Source organism: Salvelinus namaycush, chromosome 21 (genome assembly GCF_016432855.1).
Source record: "Salvelinus namaycush isolate Seneca chromosome 21, SaNama_1.0, whole genome shotgun sequence".
NCBI classification, from domain to species: Eukaryota; Metazoa; Chordata; class Actinopteri; order Salmoniformes; family Salmonidae; genus Salvelinus; species Salvelinus namaycush.
The window spans coordinates 50,105,829-50,126,840 of NC_052327.1; the positions used below are offsets into that span (position 1 = coordinate 50,105,829).

The 21,012-nt window shown below is 46.5% G+C and overlaps 2 protein-coding genes across 3 annotated transcripts in view; one reads left to right on the forward strand and one right to left on the reverse strand.

The window, feature by feature from the left end:
- The window catches only part of LOC120065955 (tyrosine-protein kinase CSK-like), a 9,120-nt gene extending 64 nt beyond the window's left edge, over positions 1-9,056 (forward strand). The window contains exons 2-8 of the mRNA XM_039016997.1: positions 217-446; positions 1,127-1,226; positions 1,421-1,511; positions 1,613-1,686; positions 1,950-2,145; positions 7,140-7,226; positions 7,777-9,056. Of these exons, the coding sequence (XP_038872925.1) occupies positions 217-446; positions 1,127-1,226; positions 1,421-1,511; positions 1,613-1,686; positions 1,950-2,145; positions 7,140-7,226; positions 7,777-7,959 (961 nt within the window). The 3' untranslated portion in view covers positions 7,960-9,056. The remainder of the gene's footprint in view (positions 1-216; positions 447-1,126; positions 1,227-1,420; positions 1,512-1,612; positions 1,687-1,949; positions 2,146-7,139; positions 7,227-7,776) is intronic.
- A 6,926-nt stretch (positions 9,057-15,982) lies between these two features.
- The window catches only part of LOC120066458 (caprin-1-like), a 32,628-nt gene continuing 27,598 nt past the window's right edge, over positions 15,983-21,012 (reverse strand). The window contains exons 13-17 of one of the 2 annotated variants that reach the window (XM_039017844.1): positions 20,653-20,784; positions 17,954-18,113; positions 17,481-17,753; positions 17,177-17,286; positions 15,983-16,701 (exon numbers count right to left, since the gene is read on the reverse strand). In XM_039017844.1, the coding sequence (XP_038873772.1) occupies positions 16,612-16,701; positions 17,177-17,286; positions 17,481-17,753; positions 17,954-18,113; positions 20,653-20,784 (765 nt within the window). In that variant the 3' untranslated portion in view covers positions 15,983-16,611. The remainder of the gene's footprint in view (positions 16,702-17,176; positions 17,287-17,480; positions 17,754-17,953; positions 18,114-20,652; positions 20,785-21,012) is intronic. The other variant, XM_039017845.1, reaches the window with a different exon arrangement.

Consider the following 21,012-nt stretch of genomic DNA (forward strand, 5'->3'; position numbering starts at 1 on the left):
TTAACCCTTCCTGGGTCATGTTATTGACCTACGCCTTCTCTCCTCTCCCTGTCCTCTCCCTGTCCTCTCCCTGTCCTCTCCCTGTCCTCTCCCTGTCCTCTCTCTCTCTCCTCTCCCTGTCCTCTCCCTCTCCTCTCCCTGTCCTCTCCCTCTCCTCTCCCTGTCCTCTCTCTCTCTCCTCTCCCTGTCCTCTCTCTCTCTCCTCTCCCTGTCCTCTCTCTCTCTCCTCTCCCTGTCCTCTCCCTGTCCTCTCCCTGTCCTCTCCCTGTCCTCTCTCTGTCCTCAGCACTATACCAAAGATGCAGATGGTCTCTGCACCAAACTGATCAAGCCGAAGCTGGAGGAGGGAACTGTAGCAGCCCAGGATGAGTTCTCTAGGAGTGGCTGGGCTCTGAACAGGAAGGAACTTAACATTCAGCAGTCCATAGGCAAGGGAGAGTTTGGAGGCAAGTATGTACGTGCCTGTCGACGTATGTCTGCGGTTGTATGGGGACGTTAGGCCCTCTGGGGGAACTATGTTATCAACCACCTCTCTGCATCAAAACCCTGTTCTGGGATGTCCACTGTACTCTCTTCAGTCCACTGCATCAAAACCCTGTTCTGGGATGTCCACTGTACTCTCTTCAGTCCACTGCATCAAAACCCTGTTCTGGGATGTCCACTGTACTCTCTTCAGTCCACTGCATCAAAACCCTGTTCTGGGATGTCCACTGTACTCTCTTCAGTCCACTGGATCAAAACCCTGTTCTGGGATGTCCACTGTACTCTCTTCAGTCCACTGCATCAAAACCCTGTTCTGGGATGTCCACTGTACTCTCTTCAGTCCACTGCATCAAAACCCTGTTCTGGGATGTCCACTGTACTCTCTTCAGTCCACTGCATCAAAACCCTGTTCTGGGATGTCCACTGTACTCTCTTCAGTCCACTGCACCCAATACCTGTTCTGTTGGAGTGTGTGTGAAATGGTCTGAAATGGATGCTCTCATTCTCACTGACGCAGGATGGGTGTTTAAACCGTTTACACAGTGTGCCGCTCACTGCCACCCCTGACTATTGAGCCAAGGTATTTCCAGGATGTAGAAGGTTTAAACACCCATCCTGAGTCTGTGTCTATCTCTCCCTTCAGATGTGAAGGTGGGAGACTACAGAGGGACCAAAGTAGCTGTGAAGTGTATCAAGCATGATGCCACGGCTCAGGCCTTCATCGCAGAGGCCTCAGTTATGACGTAAGTTTCAGGGCTTTGGGAGAGGACCACAACTCTGGTCAAGTGTTTAACATCCTTATTGTATTCCTAGATCAGTGTTTGTATGATCTGTGAGGTTTTGGTTGAATAATATGTGTTGGTTTACTGTGCAGCTATTTAAACAGCTTTTCTAAAATGTTGAACTCTTGCTAATGTGTGTTGGTCCTTTTCTGCAGGCAGCTGAGACACAATAACCTGGTTCAGTTGATAGGTGTCATCGTTGAGGAGACTGGAAGCCTGTTTATTGTCAGCGAGTACATGGCCAAGGTAGGAGGCTCTTTATGATTCAGTTAAGTTAAAGGTAGTACATAAATACATAGTTATATAAATAAAGAACCAGATAGCACTGAAGACCTCTCTTTTTACAGGGCAGTCTAGTGGACTACCTGCGCTCCAGAGGCCGGACGGTGATCTTCGGGGATTGTCTACTCAAGTTCTCACTGTGAGTATGATGATGATTGGTCTGTACATCTTCAATAATATTACCGGAAGTCTGTTGTCAGTGGCTTATAGCAGCCAGTTGGAATTGTAGCATTGTCAGACTCTTTACATGTCGATTTCCCCCTCCCCGTGATGTGTGATGTGCGTGTGAGGCGATGGAGTATCTGGATGCCAACAACTTGAACAGAGACCTCACTGCCAATGTAAACTGTACATTAAATAATTAAACTAAATGTTGCCTGTGTCCCTCCTCCTCCTCCGTAGTGACGTGTGTGAGGCCATGGAGTATCTGGAGGCCAATAACTTTGTCCACAGAGACCTGGCGGCACGTAACGTTCTGGTGTCTGACGAAAACATCGCGAAGGTCAGCGACTTTGGCCTGACCAAAGAGGCCTCATCCAATCAGGACACGGCCAAACTGCCCATCAAGTGGACCTCCCCAGAGGCTCTGAGGGAAAAGGTAGGCTAGTGTAACGGAGATTAGAATGTGCTAGAGCTAGCTTGAAATGTCCTCAATGTCGCTTTCGAATTTGATCGTTTTCTGTAGCTCAACTGGTTTGTATTTTGTTAAGGAGGGCAGGTCACGTGTTAGCGAGGCGGAGGGCGGGTCACGTGTTAGCGAGGCGGAGGGCGGGTCACGTGCTAGCGAGGCGGAGGGCGGGTCACGTGTTAGCGAGGCGGAGGGCGGGTCACGTGTTAGCGAGGCGGAGGGCGGGTCACGTGTTAGCGAGGCGGAGGGCGGGTCACGTGTTAGCGAGGCGGAGGGCGGGTCACGTGCTAGCGAGGCGGAGGGCGGGTCACGTGCTAGCGAGGCGGAGGGCGGGTCACGTGCTAGCGAGGCGGAGGGCGGGTCACGTGCTAGCGAGGCGGAGGGCGGGTCACGTGCTAGCGAGGCGGAGGGCGGGTCACGTGCTAGCGAGGCGGAGGGCGGGTCACGTGCTAGCGAGGCGGAGGGCGGGTCACGTGCTAGCGAGGCGGAGGGCGGGTCACGTGCTAGCGAGGCGGAGGGCGGGTCACGTGCTAGCGAGGCGGAGGGCGGGTCACGTGCTAGCGAGGCGGAGGGCGGGTCACGTGCTAGCGAGGCGGAGGGCGGGTCACGTGCTAGCGAGGCGGAGGGCGGGTCACGTGCTAGCGAGGCGGAGGGCCCCGTGTTTGAGCCCTGGTATGGAAAGTTTACCCTGCGGTTGTATTCAGATAGGGAAGAATCTATACTCCTTAGCTAGCACACTGACGTCAGTTTCACTCGTCACTCTCCTTGTTGTCTTTAGGAGCCTGGATCTCAAATCAACCCTCTAGGACAAAGGGGGGCAAAGTACGGCCTGCACTTCAATATGGCCCGAGAGACATTTTCTTAAATGTATTAAATATTATGTTGAGTTATGATTTTTGGCCTAAAATTACTTATTCCATGATATACAAACAACCACCAATAGATGGCGCTGTAGCCTGGCGGCGTCCTCTGTGTTTTCAATAGATCTCTATATTTCCAATAGCTGGTCCTGTAGCCTGGTGGCGTGCTCTGTGTTTCCAATAGATGGTGCTGTAGCCTGGCGGCGTGCTCTGTGTTTCCAATAGATGGCGCTGTAGCCTAGCGGCGTGCTCTGTGTTTCCAATAGATGGTGCTGTAGCCTGGCGGCGTGCTCTGTGTTTCCAATAGATGGTGCTGTAGCCTGGCGGCGTGCTCTGTGTTTCCAATAGATGGTGCTGTAGCCTGGCGGCGTGCTCTGTGTTTCCAATAGATCTCTGTGTTTCCAATAGATGGTGCTGTAGCCTGGCGGCGTGCTCTGTGTTTCCAATAGATGGTGCTGTAGCCTGGCGGCGTGCTCTGTGTTTCCAATAGATGGTGCTGTAGCCTGGCGGCGTGCTCTGTATTTCCAATAGATAATAGATGGTGCTGTAGCCTGGCGGCGTGCTCTGTGTTTCCAATAGATGGCGCTGTAGCCTGGCGGTGCGCTCTGTGTTTCCAATAGATGGTGCTGTAGCCTGGCGGCGTGCTCTGTGTTTCCAATAGATGGTGCTGTAGCCTGGCGGCGTGCTCTGTGTTTCCAATAGATGGTGCTGTAGCCTGGCGGCGTGCTCTGTGTTTCCAATAGATGGCGCTGTAGACTGGCGGCGTGCTCTGTGTTTCCAATAGATGGCGCTGTAGCCTGGCGGCGTGCTCTGTTTCCAATAGATGGCGCTGTAGCCTGGCGGTGCGCTCTGTGTTTCCAATAGATGGCGCTGTAGCCTGGCGGTGCGCTCTGTGTTTCCAATAGATGGCGCTGTAGCCTGGCGGTGCGCTCTGTGTTTCCAATAGATGGCGCTGTAGCCTGGCGGCGTGCTCTGTGTTTCCAATAGATGGTGCTGTAGCCTGGCGGCGTGCTCTGTGTTTCCAATAGATGGTGCTGTAGCCTGGCGGCGTGCTCTGTGTTTCCAATAGATGGCGCTGTAGCCTGGCGGCGTGCTCTGTGTTTCCAATAGATGGTGCTGTAGCCTGGCGGCGTGCTCTGTGTTTCCAATAGATGGCGCTGTAGCCTGGCTGCGCGCTCTGTATTTCCAATAGATGGCGCTGTAGCCTGGCGGCGTGCTCTGTGTTTCCAATAGATGGTGCTGTAGCCTGGCGGCGTGCTCTGTGTTTCCAATAGATGGCGCTGTAGCCTGGCGGCGTGCTCTGTGTTTCCAATAGATGGTGCTGTAGCCTGGCGGCGTGCTCTGTGTTTCCAATAGATGGTGCTGTAGCCTGGCGGCGTGCTCTGTGTTTCCAATAGATGGTGCTGTAGCCTGGTGGCGTGCTCTGTGTTTCCAATAGATGGCGCTGTAGCCTGGCGGCGAGCTCTGTGTTTCCAATAGATGGCGCTGTAGCCTGGCGGTGCGCTCTATCATCACAGCCAGTTCATTCCTTGACGACTTTTGATGTGAAAAATGAGAAGTGGACTCTGAATGTTGTTTAAAGAAGAATGGACAGCAAAATAGTTTTTTACTAATATTGAACATATATGCCAAGAAAGTGTTGCCGTTTTTAAGGAATATAATCTGAATTGTCATTTTTCAAGCGAGCATGCTAACTACGCTAGCTATCTGTCCACTCAGGAAAAGGCATGGAAGGCCTCAGCTTGCCACAAATTTTAAAGGCCCAACAAAATACGTTTACTAAAACGGTGTTCTACTCAAGACTCCGTAACTAAGGCAAGCTACATAGTGGCACATAAAATCGCAAAGCAAACCTTTTGCTGAAAGGGAGTTTGTGAAAGAGTGTATGGGGGCGACTGCTGGTATACTTTGTACTGAGAGTAAAAAAAACAGTTCGAGACCATTAGTTTATCACGCAGAACCACCACCAGGCGTGTGGAAGTGATAGGGGAGAAGCTAATCTCCGAGGTTGAAGGAAAAAAACAGATGGCGTCCATCTTTTTTTCAATAGCACTGGATGAGACTACTGACATCAGACAGCGCTCAACTTTACATTTTTGTCAGGAATAAATGAGAACTTTGAAATAACAGAGGAACTTATTGCGATGGAATCAATGATGGGAACAAACAGGGGCTCTGACTGCTTTGGAAAAAATGAATCTATCGTGGAGCCAACTGACAAACGTATCAACAAATCTAACCGGTCAAAACATTGGCCTACTAAAAAGATGACAAGACAAAGGGAAAAAAAGCCCTAACTCGAAATGAATATTTATTCACTGTATTATTCGTCAGGAAGCCCTGTGTAAAAGTGTGTTAAAGCTGTGAAACTTGTCAACTTTATACGGGCAAGGGGTCTTAACCATCATCAGTTCATTCAGCTGCTCAGTGACAAAGGCAGAGCACCAGAACTTTTACCGTTAAAATGTGCTCTGGCTACGCCTGGGGAAAGTATTTTGACGTGTGTGGGAACTGAGAGGGGACGTGGCTTTACCAAACGTATCAAGGAACATACCTGACGACTTTTCCGAGTTGAAAGACAGACTGGCTGGGCAACTTTGCTTTCGGTGTGGACACATTGGGCCATCTGAACGATGTAAATGTGAAACTGCTGGGAAATTGTGTTTTTTTGTGTGCATTGGGACTGTATTCCAACGTGAAAGCATTCAAGGCCAAACTTCCGATGTTCTCCAGACAAATGAGCAGCAGGTCTTTCGCTCATGTTTCGACACTGGCTGCACTGAACGCGCCCACATCAGGACATACAGTTACATGCTGAGTTTTCCCGCCGCTTCTCAGACTTCACCAAGATAGAGACTGAGCTGGAGCTTGTATCATGCCCCCTGTCTGTAGCCTGGCAGTGAGAAAGCACCACCAGACACACAATTGGCGCTCATGGGTCATCCAATGTGACAGTGCTTTTGAAGGAGAAGTACAAAACAGCAACAATAGACCAGTTCTACGGCTCACTGAATGTAACTAAGTTCCCAATTATTTAAAAAAAACAAATGGCGCTTGTTTTATTCAGGTCCAGATATGTGTGTGAACAAACGTTCTCAGTCATGAATTACAACAAATCCCATCACAGGTGAAATTTAACAAATTACCACTTGTCAGCTGTTTATGAGAATCTCAACATCAAAGATGACCACAGACTTTTTGATTCCCTTGCCAAGATAGGTGACCAGACCCATTGTTCACATTTTAAGACTCAAATAACCATGACTGGGGTAGGCAAGGATGATGCTTTTCCATGTTGATGATTATGCAGTGAGAATTATCCAGCAATGCACTTGGATACAGGTAATAACTAATCAGTCAGATTTGGGCTGAGGTGATTGGATAATTGTACATATGGCTCACAATGGAGATGAGAATTGTTCCTTAATATGCTTTCAGAAACCGACCAATCCAAATGAAACGCTCTAAACATGTTTCACTCTAATTTTAGATTCTTTTTTTTTTAACATTTTGCATGTCTCCAGTCATATAATATATATCTATTTTGACATTTGCATATTGTGACTGTTTGTACTTTACAAGGGTAGAGATGCAGGATCTGTGTATGTGTTTGACTGTGTCTGTGATGTTATAAATTATATCAATTTTGTGAAAAATGTGTTCACAAAAAAAAACAAGGGTAGGTATGGTACAAGGGTAGAATTAGTTCTGCAGGCATATGTACACCTACAGTAGACTAGTTGGTGCGTGTCAATGTGAAGATGAATAAAGGCTACACATGTTTCGTCACGCATATAGTATGTGGCCTTTGAGCCAAAAGGTTTGCCAACCCCTGCTCTTGGAAACATGTTTTGATCGGAGGGGATTGGATAGGTGTAAAGCAATATGGTAGCAATTCCATCTAGCCTATCAGAGGGCAAAATGGAGCTACCACCATATTGCTTACACTTATCTAATCCACTGAGATCTACAGGGAGTAGGGGTTAGAGGTCGACTTGAGATTTTAGAATATATCAATAGTATTGTATTGCTGATTGGCACCATTTTAATGATGTACTTACTGTATGTGTTACACATGAGCTGAAATGCTGTCTTGATCAACAGAAATTCTCCACCAAGTCAGATGTGTGGAGCTATGGGATCTTGCTGTGGGAGATCTACTCCTTTGGCCGAGTGCCTTACCCCAGAATTGTAAGTATCTTTTTTGCCTGGACAGATTATGAATAAGCACTGATTGGGCAGGTGTGTGACAGCTATAGAGTATATATGAATTTAAGCAGTTAAGAGTTGATGTAGTAAATCTGAAATGTGGACACTGCTGTTATAGGCCAGTATAATAATATTCCTTTCTATGTTGTCAACATTCTGACAGGCTATGTTCTTTAGTGATAATGATAACATACTAATAGAATTACTAGACAGATAAAAAGTCATTCTATTTCTATAAATGACTCCCGTGTCCACTCTGATCCTCTATGAATGACTCCCGTGTCCACTCTGATCCTCTATGAATGACTCCCGTGTCCACTCTGATCCTCTATGAATGACTCCCGTGTCCACTCTGATCCTCTATGAATGACTCCCGTGTCCACTCTGATCCTCTATGAATGACTCCCGTGTCCACTCTGATCCTCTATGAATGACTCCCGTGTCCACTCTGATCCTCTATGAATGACTCCTGTGTCCACTCCCCTCTTAAAAAATTATTTTCCAATTTCCTCATCCCAACCTTCTCCCTCAGCCTCTGAAGGAGGTGGTACCACGCGTAGAGAAGGGCTACAAGATGGACGCCCCGGACGGCTGTCCCGAGGTGGTGTATGAAGTCATGAAGCAGTGCTGGACCCTGGACCCCCTGGTGCGACCTCGCTTCAGAGTCCTCCGGGAGAAACTGCATCATATCCTAGCCAAGGAGCTCTACCTTTGAGAGGATAGGAATAGGAGGAAGGGGAGAGAGGACAAGGAGCTCTACCTTTGAGAGGATAGGAATAGGAGGAAGGGGAGAGAGGACAAGGGTGGCTCTCCTTTCATTGAGGAAGAGGGGGAGGTAGAGAAATGACTAGGGAGGACAGACAAGGATTGCTCTTCTTTTGTGATGGGACCTGCCTTTATCAAGACCTCAGTCAGAGATCTTCCTTCCTCCCTTTATTTTTCTCCATAAATGAAAGATTCCCACCAGATTGTGTTAAAGTTCACTGCTTTTCTGACTTGATGTTTTATCATTTCTCATTCTGTTGAAATGTTTTTGCCACATGTTGGCATCCCCCCCCCCCCTCCCACCTCAGGGTTGCCTGTACTACAGTACAGTAGTGGGTGTGTCTGTCTGGCTGACTACAGTGTTTACCCGGTGTCAAACAAACCAATCCTGCCCTGTTGTGAGGTACTATACTCCTTTCACACTCTCGCACCGTGCTGGCTCAAATATGTTATTTTTTTACATTAGATGTATAACCAGGCCAGTGCAGTAGGTAGAGCTTGGCTCAGTAGTGTGACTCCACCCCGAGCCAGGTAATACACTTCCCATGTCCCTGCGCTCTACCCATACGGGTTAAGAGAGTATTTAACTGGGGTATTAATCTGTGCCAAAGTGCCTCCAGAACGAACGCAGGACTATCCCCACAGACACATCACGCCTCTACACGCTTGCCTTTCTTTCTTTCTATTTTTTTATGTTTTATACATTGTCTATTTTCATTCCACATCCTTCTCTCTTATGGACAAGTGTTCATCTCACATTTACCAAACTGGAAAGCAGGACAAGTCCTCCAGGAAAAAGTATTTGATGACCTGTAACATGACAAAGAGCATGGGTACCAGAGGGAAAATACATTCTGGAGAAGGAAAAAAAAAAACATTTTTTTGTAACAGATAAATTTAAGGGCAAGTGTAAGGGTCTTGGAATATTCAGAGTAAAATAAATAAAGTTAAGAACTCAAGGGAACTGTGCATGTGGGATGAAAAGCCCTGATTTATAATGTTATTTTTACTTTGCTGAGATGATTAAATCATTCCACTTAAATGTTTTGAAACTTGTCTTATTTTGTTCTTTGGTGATGTGCGTTTGTGAATATAGTTGGGGAACTATTATTTAGCTTCCGGTGGCATGGGTGACTTGTTTCACGGTTGCAACGTAGTGGTGCAACAGGGAAATGAGCACTGAAAACAAAAAGAGATCGCACAGGTTCAAAGATCCTTGAGTACATTGATTTCCCAGTAAAAGTTGCATTGGATGAAGCTGATGTATTCTAACTACAGCTGCTAACAGTGCTAAGTAACCAAGTCTACAATATATTTGTTTTTGACCTGGCTGAAGATAAAGTTATTTTTGAGAAGTGAAAATAAATAGCTAGCCAGCCAGTTCGAGAAGCCGAGGCTGACAGACATTTCACGCCAACAGATTGGTACGCCAACTGCTCTCATCTCAAATCCTCTCATCTACTCCGGAGTTCCCATCTCAATGGCTCCGTCGGCTTCTCAACCGTCGAGAAACGAATATCTATTTTAACACAGAATGACTGCGATCCGCAAAGGACACTGGGCGAGTACGAAGCTTTGACAGATTGTTACTCTGAGTGCATGATGCATTGATTGAACGTCTACAGTACATGATAATCGGACAGCAAATAATACTGTTCACCTTACTGTGTATAAAAACACTCATCTGTCACAACAACCGGTCTCTTGTCTGGTCTCTGCATGGCTTCACAGTCATCCATCATTTAGTAGATACAGAAGAGCAACATTATTATGGTAAAGAAGGAGATATTGGTTGTCAGTCTCCTAACTATCAAATGTTATAATTGTGATTCTTACTCTCTCAGCTGAAAATCGGGTGTTTATGTCAAACGGTTGTTATATTTCAGTTTTATGTAATGGGGGTTTTCGTAAATTCAATCCGGAGTGCCAGAGTGCGCTCAGGGCGTTCATAAATTCAGAGCGCACACTGGACGCTCTGGCGGAGGAGTAGACTTGATCCGATCGTTAACTGGCAAACGTTGGCGTGTTTGCTAGCTGCTTGCTAGCTATTTCCAGACACAAATGAGAGAACACCTCACTCTGACCATTTTACTCGCCCTAGCAGAGCTGGTAAGGCTTTTTTCATGTTATCCAGAGCGTTGGTGACTAACTGTGCTGCTGGCAACAATCTTTAATTACGCTTTTTTTTTGCCGACGTTCACTGAAACCGGCCACACCGGGTGTTGAGCTTTGGTAAACTCATCAGCTATTCTGCGCTCTGGCAGACTAGAGTGCTCTGAAATCGGAGTAGATACCCAGAGTGAATTTACGAACGCACCCAAAGTGTAATATTGGGTTGCAAACTCAAAATTGAATACATTTAAACTCTGACATGATACAGGTGTTCTTTTTTAAGCCCACAACCATGTGTGTGAGGTGTATAGTCTTAGTATATTTATTTATGACAACCAATAAACACTGTGTGACCCTGATTTAGCCCACTGCAGTAAAAGGTTAACCCCATGGACTCAGCGTTGAATATATGGATTTAACCTGCCCTGTTTTAGGTTACCAAAGATGTCATCAGGGAGTTTGCAGCTGATGGAATTAAGATTTTTTTGAGAATGGACATCTTGACAGGAACACAAACAGCATTACATAAACAACCTTGAACTGGCTCCAACCCAGCAAGAGTTACATGTATATATGTTCACTGAAAACATCTGTACAGAGGACGGGATAGAACAGACTGACCAAAGTCAGTGGTACAGCTGCTTTAGTGAGTTGGATGTCCTGAGCAGAAGGACCACGATACCACCCCCTACAGTCAACGGTTCAAACCAGGCCGCTGGGAGTGATGGCCTTAAACTCCTGGGTGAGTGAAACAGAACTATGGTGGGGGAAAAACTCTGGAGAGTTGAACATAATGAGTGACAAGTTACATCTGTCATACTTAGGAGGAAGTACAAGAGGAAAAAGAACAATGACGTCTCACCTGCAGGATACATATATCAAATCAAATGTATTTATATAGCCCATCGTACATCAGCTGATATCTCAAAGTGCTGTACAGAAACCCAGCCTAAAACCCCAAACAGCAAGCAATGCAGGTGTAGAAGCACGGTGGCTAGGAAAAACTCCCTAGAAAGGCTAGAACCTAGGAAGAAACCTAGAGAGGAACCAGGCTATGAGGGGTGGCCAGTCCTCTTCAAGGTGTTCCTCTGGATCTTGTGTGTCTCGTAAGAGTAAACAGGTGTTGGTGGCAGCAACGAGCAGCTCCAAGGTCCCGCTTAATGTTCAGAGTGACGGTCCTCTTCTGGAGCTGACGCGTGTGGTTTCCTACTGAAAGACATCGCTTTCTAGCCCAGATCTGTTTGTGCCATCTTGCCATGACAACGACCATCAGTTGGCTATACAGTATAAACAGATCTGGGAAAAGTGTCTTGTTGGGTATTATTTACTGCTGAAGCTGAGCTTTTACATTTTATTTTTTATAACACCAGAGGACAGAGGGTCTGGCTCCAACTGCGGCTATCAGACGGTGATACAGCCCGACAGGATGCTCTCAATTGTGCATCTGTAAAAGTTTAAGGGTTTTAGATGGCAAGCCAAATTTCTTCAGCCTCCTGAGGTTGAAGAGGCGCTGTTGTGCCTTCTTCACTACACTATGTGTGGCTGGACCATTTCAGCTGGTCAGTGATGTGTACGCCGAGGAACTTGAAGCTTTCCACCTTCTCCACTGCGGTCCCGTCGATGTGGATAGGGGGGTGTTTCCTGAAGTTCACGATCAGCTTCTTTGTTTTGTCGACATTGGGTGAGCGGTTATTTTCCTGGCACCACAATCCCAGGGCCCTCTCATTAATTGTTGATAGTCAGGCCTACTACGGTTGTCTGCAAACTTGATGATTGAGTTGGAGGCATGCTTGGCCACACAGTCATGGTTGACCAGGAAGTACAGGAGAGGGCTGATCACTTCATGATGCCAGAAGTGAGTGCTACGGGGCGATAATCATTTCGTTCAGTTACCTTTGCTTTCTTGGGTTCAGGAACAATGGTGGACATCTTGAAGCATGTGGCGACAGATAGGGAGAGATTGAATATGTCCGTAAACACTTTGGACAGCATGTGGTGCAGGACGACATCTCCTCTGAGCTAGCTGATCACATTCCAGAGGTTTTCAATGGGGTTCAGGTCTGGAGATTGGGCTGGCCATGACAGAGTCTTGATCTGGTGGTCCTCCATCCACACCTTGATTGACCTGGCTGTGTGGCATGGAGCATTGTCCTGCTCAGAGTTGGGGAACATTGTCAGAGCAGAAGGAAGCAAGTTTTCTTCCAGGACAACCTTGTACGTGGCTTGATTCATGCGTCCTTCATAAAGACAAATCTGTCTGATTCCAGCCTTGCTGAAGCACCCCTGGATCATCACCGATCCTCCACCAAATTTCACAGTGGGTGCGAGACACTGTGGCTTGTAGGCCTCTCCAGGTCTCTGTGGCTTGTAGGCCTCTCCAGGTCTCACACCCACTGTGACATTTGGTGGAGGATCGGTGATGATCTGGGGGTGCTTCAGCAAGGCTAGAATCTGTCAGATTCACAAAAATAGCAAGTAAAACACTGGAATGGTAGATTTGCAGTGGAAGAATGTGTAAAGTAGAGATAGAAATAATGGGGTGCAAAGGAGCAAAATAAATAAATACAGTAGGGAAAGAGGTAGTTGTTTGGGCTAAATTATAGATGGGCTATGTACAGGTGCAGTAATCTATGAGCTGCTCTGACAGCTGGTGCTTAAAGCTAGTGGGGGAGATAAGTGTTTTGTAGTTCGTTCCAGTCATTGGCAGCAGAGAACTGGAAGGAGAGGCGGCCAAAGGAAGAGTTGGTTTTGGGGGTGACCAGAGAGATATACCTGCTGGAGCGCGTGCTACAGGTGGGTGCTGCTATGGTGACCAGCGAGCTGAGATAAGGGGGACTTTACCTAGCAGGGTCTTGTAGATGACCTGGAGCCAGTGGGTTTGGCGACGAGTATGAAGCGAGGGCCAGACAACGAGAGTGTACAGGTCGCAGTGGTGGGTAGTATATGGGGCTTTGGTGACAAAACGGATGGCACTGTGATAGACTGCATCCAATTTATTGAGTAGGGTATCGGAGGCTATTTTATAAATGACATCACCGAAGTCGAGGATTGGTAGGATGGTCAGTTTTACAAGGGTATGTTTGGCAGCATGAGTGAAGGATGCTTTGTTGCGGAATAGGAAGAAAATTCTAGATTTAACTTTGGATTGGAGATGTTTGATGTGAGTCTGGAAGGAGAGTTTACAGTCTAACCAGACACCTAGGTATTTGTAGTTGTCCACATATTCTAAGTCAGAACCGTCCAGAGTAGTGATGTTGGACAGGCGGGCAGGTGCAGGCAGCGATCGGTTGAAGAGCATGCATTTAGTTTTACTTGTATTTAAGAGCAATTGGAGGCCACGGAAGGAGAGTTGTATGGCATTGAAGCTCGCCTGGAGGGTAGTTAACACAGTGTCCAAAGAAGGGCCAGAAGTATACAGAATGGTGTCGTCTGCGTAGAGGTGGATCAGAGACTCACCAGCAGCAAGAGCGACATCATTGATGTATACAGAGAAGAGAGTCGGTCCAAGAATTGAACCCTGTGGCACCCCCATAGAGACTGCCAGAGGCCCGGACAACAGACCCTCCGATTTGACACACTGAACTCTATCAGAGAAGTAGTTTGTGAACCAGGCGAGGCAATCATTTGAGAAACCAAGGCTGTCGAGTCTGCCGATGAGGATGTGGTGATTGACAGAGTCGAAAGCCTTGGCCAGGTCAATGAATACGGCTGCACAGTATTGTTTCTTATCGATGGCGGTTAAGATATCATTTAGGACCTTGAGCGTGGCTGAGGTGCACCCATGACCAGCTCTGAAACCAGATTGCATAGCGGAGAGGGTATGGTGGGATTCGAAATGGTCGGTAATCTGTTTGTTGACTTGGCTTTCGTAGACCTTAGAAAGGCAGGGTAGGATAGATATAGGTCTGTAGCAGTTTGGGTCAAGAGTGTCCCCCCCTTTGAAGAGGGGGATGACCGCAGCTGCTTTCCAATCTTTGGGAATCTCAGACGACATGAAAGAGAGGTTGAACAGGCTAGTAATAGGGGTGGCAACAATTTCAGCAGATAATTTTAGAAAGAAAGGGTCCAGATTATCTAGCCCGGCTGATTTGTAGGGGTCCAGATTTTGCCGCTCTTTCAGAACATCAGCTGACTGGATTTGGGAGAAGGAGAAATGGGGAAGGTTTGGGCGAGTAGCTGTGGGGGGTGCAGTGCTGTTGACCGGGGTAGGGGTAGCCAGGTGGAAAGCTTGGCCAGCCGTAGAAAAATGCTTATTTAAATTCTCAATTATAGTGGATTTGTCGGTGGTGACAGTGTTTGCTATCTTCAGTGCAGTTGGAAGCTGGTAGGAGGTGTTCTTATTCTCCATGGACTTTACAGTGTCCTAGAACTTTTTGAGTTTGTGTTGCAGGAAGCATATTTCTGCTTGAAAAAGCTAGCCTTGGCTTTTCTAACTGCCTGTGTATATTGGTTTCTAGCTTCCCTGAAAAGTTGCATATCACGGGGGCTGTTCGATGCTAATGCAGAACGCCATAGGATGTTTTTGTGTTGGTTAAGGGCAGTCAGGTCTGGAGAGAACCAAGGGCTATATCTGTTCCTGGTTCTAAATTTCTTGAATGGGGCATGCTTATTTAAGATGGTGAGGAAGGCATTTAAAAAAAATAACCAGGCATCCTCTACTGACGGGATGAGATCAATATCCTTCCAGGATACCCCGGCCAGGTCGATTAGAAAGGCCTGCTCGCTGAAGTGTTTCAGGGAGCGTTTGATAGTGATGAGTGGAGGTCGTTTGACCGCTGACCCGTAGCGGATGCAGGCAATGAGGCAGTGATCGCTGAGATCCTGGTTGAAGACAGCAGAGGTGTATTTAGAGGGCAGGTTGGTTAGGATGATATCTATGAGGGTGCCCGTGTTTACAGCTTTGGGGTGGTACCTGGTAGGTTCATTGATCATTTGTGTGAGATTGAGGGCATCAAGCTTAGATTGTAGGATGGCTGGGGTGTTAACCATGTTCCTGTTTAGGTCGCCTAGCAGCACGAGCTCTGAAGATAGATGGGGGGCAATCAGTTCACATATGGTGTCCAGAGCACAGCTGGGGGCAGAGGGTGGTCTATAGCAGGCGGCAACGGTGAGAGACTTGTTTTTAGAGAGGTGAATTTTTAAAAGTAGAAGTTCAAATTGTTTGGGAACAGACCTGGATAGTAGGACAGAACTCTGCAGGCTATCTTTGCAGTAGATATGATTATAGACTATATGAATGTGTGTGAGTATATATATATATATATATATATATACACACACAAGTCACCCAACATCAATGTGAAATATATATATACACACACGACAGAATTTGTACTGATAGTAAAATCGCGTGTATTGGAGACAAAACTACAATGTTCTAGTAATCCACATCCTCCATAAAGACATCTGCTGTTTAACTCCCAAGTCATCCATCTGCTGCAGTTTTCTATGGAGAAGACAATTCAACAAGGAAACCATCTTGTTCAATCCTTGCTGCTCCTGAATCCCTCAGCGATAGAAGATACTGGACGTTTGACAGTGATGAGCAACGACCCCAGACCAAGGACAACGCAACATCATCTTTATTGAAACTCTGATGCAACAATCAATTCACAAACAGAGAGATTCTTTTAAAAAAGGCTTTTTTTTTTAGAACCCAAAATCACATTATGAGGGGGAAAGAAAAAGGGGAGGGGGGACTGGGCAAGAGAACAGAAAAGTACTCCTGGGGACTCGGAGCGGGAGTGACAGAGTATTTAATAAAAATGAAATCTTTCAAGTTTACAGGAATATTTGTTTCAAAACAGGTTTGCTTCAACCCTGATTTACAGCTTGTATATTCAGACTCATTTTTAAACAAATCTTTTTAATTTTTTATTATTAAATGTCAAAGCAGGCATGACTTTGATCCAAAAGCCAGAAAAAAAAACTGATGAGTAACACCACATGGTCAAATAAAAAGTGAGGTGGGGGCAAACTGCATTCTGGATATCTTGAATAAGTGTGGCATGGCATGTTGTCGCTCAGTCAAAACCTGTCCCAATTCGCTCCTTACACCCCCCCCCCCCCACCACCTTGGACCCTTACATTGTTTTTACAGATCTGTAAGACGCAACATGGTGGAAACTCCACATGCGATTGTTGCATCCTTGTCCCACTCAGGACAAAAAAAGAGAGACCTCAGTCTACCACTACACCTGTTTTACGTCTCCAGACGTTTTAAGGCTCAGACAGACCAGTAGCTTTTTCTAGAGGTCTTAACACCTCTGAACAGAGTGCCGACTGCAAACAGATTTTACACGTAGAATCGCACCAAAATGTCACGTCCACCAGCGATCAGGTGGTCGCTTAACAAACAGCAGATCAACATTCAGTACGGTGTGTGTGTGTGTGTGGTCCCTTAGATCTGAAAACATTGAAATGTTAGGGCCAGGGCCAAGGACAAGGAGTGAATTGGAACCAGCAGTCAGAGTCAGTCAAACAGGCCCGATCAGGACTTCATGGCCTGGGCATTGCCTCCTCGAGACACACCTCTGGGTCCCTGACCCGCTCCACGTTTGTAGTTCTGATTATATCCTTCCTGAAGCGGCGGGGCGGGGCGGAAGAGGGACAAAACATTATTGACAGTTCTTAGAGAGTACTCCTATATAGATTCTTAACAAATACAATGAGACTATTCAGTAATATGGCAAGGAGAAGGAACACAAAACCAGTCCGCTCTGGGATACCGACCCACCGCTCGTAAACCGGCCCACCGCTCGTAAACGCTAGGCAACCTGCCACCCCCTGCTCTTATAGATGCCAAACAGAACATACGCGACCATCCAAGACCCCTTATGGCAAAGGGAAGGACAACTTTGAGGGCTAACTTCCCAGACACAGATTAAGTCTAGTCTTGGACTACAACAAAAAAAATAATGCTCCCCCAATTGAAAGTGCTTTTTAGTCCAGAGCTTAATCTGTGTCTGGGAAACTGGTCCTGAGCATGTTAGCTCAACATCCATCCCAAGCCTTCCGCTAAACCCGTGTGAGTGATAAGGTCAAAAGTTATTTACCCCCCGTTGGTAGTTGCCACCGTTGGAGTAGTCCCGAGGTGTGTTGAACTGGGCCTGTTGGTATCCAGAGTTAGGAGTGTTGGTGAAGGGAGGCCGGTAACTGTCATAACCTGGAATGGATCGTTACACTCAAGTTAGATGCACTGCCATTTAAATTAATTTAAAAAATATATATATTTTAAAAAGTCTCTCACTTCTCAAACACAATACCATCAACTCTATTCAAGCCCTATAAGCGAACAGAAAGCTGTAGTATATTGAAGATGCAGTAGTTAACAGTGACAGTAGAGGACAGATACTGGACCTCTGTATCCGTTGGCCAGGCCACGGGCATTACGTGGTCCTCCGCGGGTCATGCCTCTGCTGTTGTAGAAGGACTGGGCCTGGCGACTGGCCCCAGGGCCAAACCCTGGACCCTGCTGGCTGAGCTGCTGCCCCTGGGACAAGTCCTGGCTGGGCAGGGACAAGTCCTGGCTGGGCAGGGACAAGTCCTGGCTGGGCAGGGACAAGTCCTGGCTGGTCAGGGACAAGTCCTGGCTGGGCAGGGACAAGTCCTGGGAGTGGAAGGCACCAACCACTACAGGGAAGAAAATGGCAATTTTAAGACCAGTCATGAAATATCATTGTTCGTGCTGTTCAACCTGTTCACATTGTCCTTCCAGGATGGTTACAGTAGCACAATGGTGTATGTATAACCAGGCCAGTGAGGTATGGTCCACTTGGTTTTGCTCGGTAGTGGGAAAAGGGCCAAAAACTGCTCCAACCCTGCTAACTCACCAGACTGCAGCTGCTCCGTCTGCATCTCCGTCTGCTCCACAGGGAGCTGCTGTGATTGGCTGCTGAAGCCCTGTTGGCTGTAGCTGTTCTGGTATTGGCTGGCCTGGGTCAAGGCTTCCGTCTCATTGGCTGGCGGGACAGGGGCGTTGAGGTTGAATACCTGAGGGGAATAAGGCAGCCTGGTGAGTACTGTGGTTCAACTTCCTACTTCCTGAAGAGAATCGGAGAAAAGGTCATAGACTCAGTCAAGAGTTAAAGCTACAATCTGGACATGTGTTTCAGGCCAATAGTATCCCTGCCACTTAAACTAAGGAATGTAATCTGTTACTACTCAACCTTGTCCAAGTGTAGCTAGTGAAATCAAACTTTGTCACATGCGCCGAATAAATAAACCGTGAAAGGCTGACTTACAAGCCCTTAACTCTTCTTGAACTGCGAGAAAATATTTACCAAATAAACAAAAGTTTAAAAAAATAATAAAAAAGTAACAAAATAACAATAACGAGGCTATATACAGGGGGCACCGGTACCTAGTCAGTGTGCGGGGGTACAGGTTAGTTGAGGTAATATGTACATGTATGTTGGGGTAAAGTGACTATGCATAGATAATAAACAGCGAGTAGCAGCAGTGTACAAAACAAATGGGGTGGGAGGGGGTCAATGTAAATTGTCCGGGTGGCCATTTGATTAATTGTTCAGCAGTCTTATGGTTTGGGGGTAGAAGCTGTTAAGGAGCCTTTTGGACCTTGACTTGGTGCTCCGGTACCGCTTGCCGGGTAGTAGCAGAGAGAACAGTCTATGACTTGGGTGACTGGAGTCTCTGACAATTTTATGGGCTTTCCTCTGACACCACCTATTATATACAGTTGAAGTCAGAAGTTTACATATACCTTAGCCAAATACATTTAAACTCAGTTTCACAATTCCTGACATTTAATCCTAGTAAAAATTCCCTGTCTGAGGTCAGTTAGGATCACCACTTTATTTTAGGAATGTGAATTGTCGGAATAATAGTAGAGAGAATTATTTACTTCAGCTTTCATTTATTTCATCACATTCCCAGTGGGTCAGTAGGTTACATCACTCAATTAGTATTTGGTAGCATCACCTTTAAATTGTTTAACTTGGGTCAAATTTTTCAGGTAGCCTTCCACAACGGTAAATTTTGGCTCATTCCTCCTGACAGAGCTGGTGTAACTGAGTCAGGTTTGTAGGCCTCCTTGCTCACACACACTTTTTCAGTTCTGCCCACAAATTTTCTATAGGATTGGGGTCAGGGCTTTGTGATGGCCACTCCAATACCTTGACTTTGTTGTCCTTAAGCTATTTTGCCACAACTTTGGAAGTATGCTTGGGGTCATTGTCAATATGTGACCAAGCTTTAACTTCCTGACTGATGTCTTGAGATGTTGCTTCAATATATCCACATAATTTTCCTACCTCATGATCCAATCTATTTTGTGAAGTGCACCGGTCCCTCCTGCAGCAAAGCACCCCCACAACATGATGCTGCCACCCCCGTGCTTCACGGTTGGGATAGTATTCTTCGGCTGCAAGCCTCGCCCTTTTTCCTTCTAACATAACGATGGTCATTATGGCCAAACAGTTCTATTTTTGTTTCATCAGACCAGAGGACATTTCTCCAAAAAGTACGATCTTTGTCACCATGTGCAGTTGCAAACCGTAGTCTGGCTTTTTTATGGCGGTTTTGGAGCAGTGGCTTCTTCCTTGCTGAGCGGCCTTTCAGGTTATGTTGATATAGGACTCGTTTTACTGTGGATATAGATACTTTTTTACCTTTTTCCTCCAGCATCTTCACAAGGTCCTTTGCTGTTGTTCTGGGATTGATTCGCACTTTTCGCACCAAAGTATGTTCATCTCTAGGACACTGAACGCGTCTCCTTCCTGAGCGGTATGACGGCTGCGTGGTCCCATGATGTTTATACTTGCGTACTATTGTTTGTACAGATGAACGTGGTACCTTCAGGCGTTTGGAAATTGCTCCCAAGGATGAACCAGATTTGGAGGTCTACAATTTTTTTTCTGAGGTCTTGGCTGATTTCTTTTGATTTTCCCATGATGTCAATCAAAGAGGCACTGAGTTTGAAGGTAGGCCTTGAAATACATCCACAGGTACACCTCCAATTGACTCAAATGATGTCAATTAGCCTATCAGAAGCGTCTAAAGCCATGACATCATTTTCTGGAATTATCCATGCTGACCCACTGGAATTGTGATACAGTGAAATTGTGTGAAATAATCCGCCTGTAAACAATTGTTGGAAAATTACTTGTGTCATGCACAAAGTAGATGTCCTAACCGACTTGCCAGAACTATAGTGTGTTAACAAGAAATGTGTGGAGTGGTTGAAAAACGAGTTTTAATGACTCCAACCTAAGTGTATGTAAACTTCCGACTTCAACTGTAGGTCCTGGATGGCAGGAAGCTTCGCCTCAGTGGTGTACTGCACGGCTCAAATCAAACCAATGCTCTTCTCTTCTTAGTTGTTAACATAGGGTGTCAGACCTAGCTTCTTTTCCTAATATCATCACAGAATGGTTTTGAGTGTAAAATCCCCCTCCCCCAAAAAAGACTAACAAAAAAGTATCGTCCTGGTCTCAGAAAAGGTGACATGTGAGCCATTGTGTGTGAGTGTCTCCAAGTTACCCTACAAGTATAGGAAAGTATGTGACCTTACTGTCTGCATGGACTGGAATGGTGCTGCGTTGACATTGATGCCAGAGCTGTGTGGGGGTTTGGGGCCGTTGACAGGCTGGAAGACCTGCTGGGTCTGAGAGGAGGCAGGGGGCTGCTCTGACGACAGGGACACCTGGATGGGAAGGAATGATGGCTTTAACATTTATTTCACCAGGGTCCCCACCTAGTTACACTACATGACCAACCGTATGTGGACACCTGCTCGTCGAACATCTCACTCCAAAATCATTAATATGGAGTTGGTCCCTCCTTTGCTGCTATAACAGCCTCCACTCTTCTGGGAAGGCTTTCCACTAGATGTTGGAACATTGCTGCTGGGACTTGCTTCCATTCAGCCACA